The sequence below is a fragment of the Microcebus murinus genome, chromosome 10 (genome assembly GCF_040939455.1).
Source record: "Microcebus murinus isolate Inina chromosome 10, M.murinus_Inina_mat1.0, whole genome shotgun sequence".
Taxonomy (NCBI): Eukaryota; Metazoa; Chordata; class Mammalia; order Primates; family Cheirogaleidae; genus Microcebus; species Microcebus murinus.
The window spans coordinates 87,875,247-87,881,496 of NC_134113.1; the positions used below are offsets into that span (position 1 = coordinate 87,875,247).

The 6,250-nt window shown below is 46.0% G+C and overlaps 1 protein-coding gene across 2 annotated transcripts; it reads left to right on the top strand.

Annotated features, from left to right (window-relative positions):
* Window positions 1-376: 376 nt before the first annotated feature.
* On the top strand, window positions 377-5,015 carry LOC142873410 (uncharacterized). 2 transcript variants are annotated; one of them, XR_012921474.1, is made up of 2 exons: window positions 377-415; window positions 3,690-3,798. XR_012921474.1 is itself a non-coding variant. In XM_076007637.1 (2 exons), the coding sequence occupies exons 1-2, from the start codon at window positions 468-470 to the stop codon at window positions 3,870-3,872; spliced, it is 1,449 nt and encodes a 482-aa protein (XP_075863752.1). In that variant the 5' UTR covers window positions 445-467; the 3' UTR covers window positions 3,873-5,015. The 2 variants fall into 2 exon arrangements, 1 of the variants encoding a protein (XP_075863752.1); XM_076007637.1 differs by lacking the exon at window positions 377-415 and adding an exon at window positions 445-1,733 and having other exon boundaries at window positions 3,690-5,015.
* Window positions 5,016-6,250: the final 1,235 nt, after the last annotated feature.

Below are 6,250 nucleotides of genomic sequence, written 5' to 3' on the forward strand. Positions count from 1 at the left end.
AGCACTTTAGGAGGCTGAGATAATGTGGGGCGCGGTGTCAACGCCATTACAAGTTGGCGCCTGTTTCCGGCTTTGCCTAGAGCAGCTAACAAGTTCAGCGCACGCATAATTGTCGGTTGCCCTGTGGCCCGAGAATGCAAACAAAGGGTCCTGATATGGGCTAATGCTTTGGGGGCTCGACAGTTGAGCGGCCTATCGCAGCTTAGGGGTTGTACTTCTGGGGTATATAGTGGCCTGCGCGCTGCCAGGCTGGGTCTTCCGCATCATGCAAGTCTAAAGGGAACCACATTAAAGCACGGTCAGAAGAACTCCTGTTGCCGCGTCTTCCTTGCTGGCGAGGCGGGCGCGACAAGTGGTGCCGAAACCCGGGACTCAAAACAACTTTGAAGCACCAGCGGAGACGACCTCGACAGAGGTGAGTTCAGAACTGACGTGTGAGACGGCCAAAACTCCCCTGCTTCCAAAAAATGGGTAATATTCTGCTGCGGCGCTTTTTGTGGCCTATTATCATAAAATGCCTGTATGATGAGACTTCAGGCCCGCGCGTAGCAGCTAGCCAAAGTGCACTGAGTGACTTGCAAGACGCAAGCTCAGGGAGAAGCAGTAAGGGAAGTACCGCGGTAAAAGGTGGAAAAAAGGAATATAGAGCTCAAAAAAGGAAAATGCAGGGAGGGATAGCGCAGCCCGACCTGCAAAGGGAGAGAAAGAAGAAAAGGGAGAAAGAAAGAAGAAAGGGGAGAGAAAGAAAGGAGAAAAAGGGAGAGAAAGAAGGAGAAAAAGGGAGAGAAAGAAGGAGAAAAAGGGAGAGAAAGAAGAAAGGAGAAAAGGGAGAGAAAGAAGAAAGGAGAAAAGGGAGAGAAAGAAGAAAGGAGAAAAGGGAGAGAAAGAAGAAAAGGGAGAGAAAGAAGAAAAGGGAGAGAAAGAAGAAAAGGGAGAGAAAGAAATGTAAAAGTACCAGGAATAAAAATAACAAAGGAAAGGACAGGACAGAAGACAGAGGAGATAGCCTTTTTCTGTCAGAATTTAAAAAATTAAATATTTCTGAGGATGATTCCTCTTCTTCCTCTTCTCTTACTTCCTCAAGTTCAGGGGAGGAGGCGGGGGAAGAACTAGAAAAGAAAGAGGAACCGGTTTTTCAGGAAGCGGCAGGTTGTGAGCGGTACCGCCCACCTCCGCATGCCCCGCCTTGGGAAGGGCTGGGTTTTTCTTGGGGGCCACTCGCCGCTGGGGATCCTCTGCCCATACCCTGGAATACAGAGGAGCCAGTGTGGGTGCCCCAGTGGCCCTTACCCTCTGAAAAGTTACTCGCGGCCCATAATCTAGTGCAAGAGCAGCTTACTCTTGGGCATCTTGAACCCTCTCATTCTCCTTGGAATACTCCTATTTTTGTGATTAAGAAAAGGTCTGGTAAATGGAGACTGTTGCATGACCTTAGAGCAATTAATGCCCAGATGCAGCTTATGGGGCCTGTTCAAAGAGGACTGCCCCTTCTCTCAGCTTTGCCTAAACATTGGAGTCTAATTATCTTGGACATTAAAGACTGTTTTTTCTCTATTCCCTTGCACCCTCAAGATAAAAGCAAATTTGCATTCACGCTTCCTTCCATAAACCATGAGCAGCCTGATGCAAGATATCAATGGCAGGTTTTGCCTCAGGGCATGGCTAACAGTCCCACTATGTGCCAACTTTATGTGGCCTCAGCTATCCAGCCGGTTAGGCAGAAGTTTTCAAAGGTAAAAATTATACATTATATGGATGATATTCTCTTGTGTCATTGTGATAATGGCGTACTTCGCCAAGCTTATACGTCTCTCCAGGCTCACTTAAGGGAAAAAGGCTTGCTGGTCGCTCCAGAAAAGGTGCAAGAGGGAGAAGTAGGCGCGTTTCTTGGTAGTAGCATTCTCCCTGACAAAATTGTGCCTCAAAGACTGTCCATCCGAAGAGATGCTTTGAGGACCTTAAACGATTTTCAAAAACTGCTAGGGGATATTAATTGGCTTCGACCTTTCCTATGTCTTACCACAGCAGAACTGAAGCCATTATTTCAGATTCTAGAGGGAGACTCACACATCATGTCTCCTAGAACTTTGACTCCTGAGGCCCTTAAGGCTCTTCATAAGGTAGAAGAAGCCATTCAAAAGGCGCAACTAGTGCGCATTCAACACCATGATCCTTTCTCCCTCTGTGTACTCCCTACTCCCACGCTCCCTACGGCAGTGCTTTGGCAGGATGGTCCACTTTTATGGGTGCATCCTCAAGCCTCTCCAGGAAAGGTGATTGGCCATTATCCTACCTGTGTAGCCGAGATAGCTTTAAAGGGTATTAGTTTGGCTGTGTCCCATTTTGGGCGTCACCCTGATAGCCTGATTTGTCCATATACTGCCAATCAGGTAAACACCTTATGTGCCAATCTTGATGCATGGGCCATATTGAGATGCACCTTCCCAGGGAGCATTGATAACCATTATCCCAGACATGCCTTGTTGCAGTTTGCAATGAGGAATGAGCTTATTTTCCCAAGAGTAACTTCACTGTTACCTTTGGTTAATGCCTTAGATGTGTATACCGATGGCTCTAAGACAGGTATTGGGAGCTATGTCATTCAGGACAAGGTGTATACCAAACAGTTTAACTATTCTTCTCCTCAGCTAGTAGAGTGTGCCGTAGTCGGTCTGGTTCTCAGTACCATCACTGAACCTATCAACATCATCTCAGACTCCTTTTATGTGGTCAACGCAGTTAAACAGTTAGAGAACTCCTTTCACATTCTTGCCAAGAGTACAGTCTTTTCTGTATTTACAGAAATTAGGAATACTATTCAAAATAGGAAAAACCCATTTTCCATTCAGCATATCAGAGCTCATTCCTTGTTACCTGGACCTATGGCTGCGGGAAATGCTATGGCAGATCGCGCCACTCGCGCCCTCTGGGTGTCTAATGGCCACGCCGCCGCCATAGACTTTCATAAACTTTATCATGTGCCAGCTAAAACCTTACGACTTAAGTTCAGCATCACGCGTGCAGATGCTCGTGAGATTGTACTGCAATGTCCAAGTTGTGCTCCTTATCGCACTATTGTTCATACAGGCGTAAATCCTAGGGGTTTGCATCCTCTACAACTGTGGCAAATAGATGTAACTCATGTCCCATCCTTTGGGAAGCTTCAGTATGTTCACGTGTCTGTTGACACGTGCTCAGGCGTCCTTCATGCCACGCCTCTGGCTGGAGAAAAGGCAAGTTACGTCATCATTCACTGCCTAGAAGCTTGGGCAGCCTGGGGCAAGCCCCAGGTTATTAAGACAGATAATGGCCCGGCTTATACCTCAAAATCTTTTCAGCAGTTTTGCACTCGCTTGGGTGTGGAGCACCGTACCGGTCTTCCCTACAACCCTCAAGCGCAAGGCATCGTGGAACGTGCTCACGGCACGCTCAAAATGTACTTACAAAAACAAAAAGGGGGAGATGCCCTACAGCTAGGGCTATCACCCAAAGGACGCCTCTCCTTTGCTCTCTTTACTTTAAATTTTTTAAATTTAGATGTCAAGGGACGTTCGGCAGCAGACAGGCATGTCATGCCTGCTCCGCCACAGAAAGAATTAGTGAAGTGGAAAGATGTGTTGTCTAATCTATGGAAAGGCCCGGATCCAGTGTTAATGAGATCCAGGGGAGCTATTTGTATTTTTCCACAGGACCAGGACAATCCCATCTGGGTGCCCACGCGGCTGACCAGAACGGTGCAGCAGCCTCCAGAGCAGCATGGGGACCCAGTGGCTACTCCTCCTGACGACAGCATGGATGATCGCGAGGATGGCAGCGGAGCCACGCTGGAGGATCCTGTCAGTGCTTCCCCTGCTGATGCCTGTGACACATAACTCACCAATTTTCCTCGCTTCTTTTCTACTAATGTTTCCTTGGACACTGCGTACATGCCGTTGGACACGCAGAGTAGTAAACTGGAGGAAAATAGATCCTTCTCCTTGAAGGGGACTTTGTGTTTTGTGTGGGGTTAACGGAAGCTGCACGGACTTGGCCCCCCTGTCCATTGGTGGCTGGGGGTATGGCAAGGAATGCTAGTTTCGCATGAAATCTTAGCGACTCTTTTAAAGGTTCTGTGAGGGTGATTGCGGGAGGGCAAAATGCGACCTTTGCCCCTATACTTGTCTGTGTTTGGCCCCCGTTTATCTGGGTGGTATCCACGGAAAAACCCTCTGGTACACATGTAAATTGTTCCTCTAATACGTGCAATTATACATTGTGTTAAAATGCCGTGCCTCACCCCTCTGCCATTGTTACCTACTTGCCTAGATACATTCCTGTTCCTGTTGAAGCTCTTAGCTCTATGACTTTGTTTCAGTCTTGCAGCCACGGACCATGTGGTATTGGCACAGACATTTGCTGCGCTTGAACTGAGACAGTCTGCACAGGTGTGGTTGACCATGCTAAAAGGTTAGCCTAGTTTTGGGTTGCACCCGCTCCTACCCCCAGATATTTTAGCAGACATGGCCTTTGCACTCTGAGGGGTCTCTCCCATTGCACCAAATAAGGCATGTCTCCTATCCCACAGCCAGCCTTTGCACACCTCCGAGTTGTGCTCATTGCACGAGGATAGGTGGTTGCTGGTGAAAGTGAGGCTCTGCAACCTTGATCGCACGGTCGAAGGACGGTGCTGAACGGTTGCTCAGCTCTCATTAAATTAATAAAACAGGGGGAGATGTGGGGCGCGGTGTCAACGCCATTACAAGTTGGCGCCTGTTTCCGGCTTTGCCTAGAGCAGCTAACAAGTTCAGCGCACGCATAATTGTCGGTTGCCCTGTGGCGGGAGAATGCAAACAAAGGGTCCTGATATGGGCTAATGCTTTGGGGGCTCGACAGTTGAGCGGCCTATCGCAGCTTAGGGGTTGTACTTCTGGGGTATATAGTGGCCTGCGCGCTGCCAGGCTGGGTCTTCCGCATCATGCAAGTCTAAAGGGAACCCCATTAAAGCACGGTCAGAAGAACTCCTGTTGCCGCGTCTTCCTTGCTGGCGAGGCGGGCGCGACAAGATAAGAGACTTGCTTGAGGCCAAGAGTTCGAAACCAGCTTGAGCAAGAGCAAAAAATAGAAAAATCAGCTGGGCATAGTGTCATGTGCCTATAGTCCCAGCTACTTGGAAGGCTGAAGCAGGAGAATTACTTGAGCCTAGGAGTATGAAGTTGTAATGAGCAGTGACAAGGCCACTGCACTCTCGCCTGGGTGACAGAGTGAGAGCCTGTCTAAAAAAAAAACAAAAGGATAGAGAAGCCAAATAGATTAAAAAAAAAAAAGATCCAACTATTACCTCTGGTCAAAGATGACATAATCTTACATGTAGGAAACCCTAAAGATTCCACAAAAAAAGAAACTGTTAGAACTAATAAACAAACTCATTGAAATTGCAAGATACAAAATCATCACTCAAAAATCAGTTATTTCTATATACTAACAATGAACTAGTTGAAAAAATAAATTAAGAAAGCAATCCCCATTTACAACAGCATCAAAAAGAACAAAATACTTAGGAATAAATTTAACCAAGGAGAAGAAAGAGTTTTATGCCCCAAATACAAAACATTGATGAAAGAGATTAAAGAAGACACAAATGGAGAGACATTCCATGACCGTGGATTAGAATTTAATATTGTTAAAATTTCCACACTACCCACAGCATTCTGAAGATTAATGCAACCCTTATCAATAACCCAATAGCATTTTGTGGCCAAAATAGAAAAAAGATCCTGAAATTCATATGAAATCCCAAGAGATCCTGAATTACCAAAATAATCCTGAAAAAGAAGAACAAAGTTGAAGGCTTCACACTTCCTGATTTCACAGCATATTATAAAGCTACAGTAATCAATACATACATGGACAGAATGGCTAAAATTAAGAACTGACCATAACAAGTATTGGCAAACATGTGGAAGAACAAACACTCATACGTTGCTGGTGGAAATGTAAAACAGTATAACCTCTTTGAAAATCAGTTTGGCAGATCCTGAAAAAGTTAAACTTATACCAATCATATAACTCAGCCATTCCACTCCTAAGTAATTTTCTAAGAAAAAAAAATGAAAGCCAATGTCCATACAAATACTTATATACATATTGACTGGGAATGGGGGCTCACACCTATGATCCTAGCACTTTGGGAGACCAAAGTGGGAGGATCATTTGAGGCCAGAAGTTTGAGACTAGCCCAAACAAAAGCAAGATCCCATCTCTAAAAAAAAAA

Coding starts and splice junctions, on each gene's coding strand:
- LOC142873410 (XM_076007637.1), top strand. CDS start 468: ATGGGTAATATTCTGCTGCGGCGCTTTTTGTGGCCTATTATCATAAAA. Junction 1,734..3,689: donor TTAGGCAGAAGTTTTCAAAG/GTAAAAATTATA, acceptor ATTTTTCCACAG/GACCAGGACAATCCCATCTG.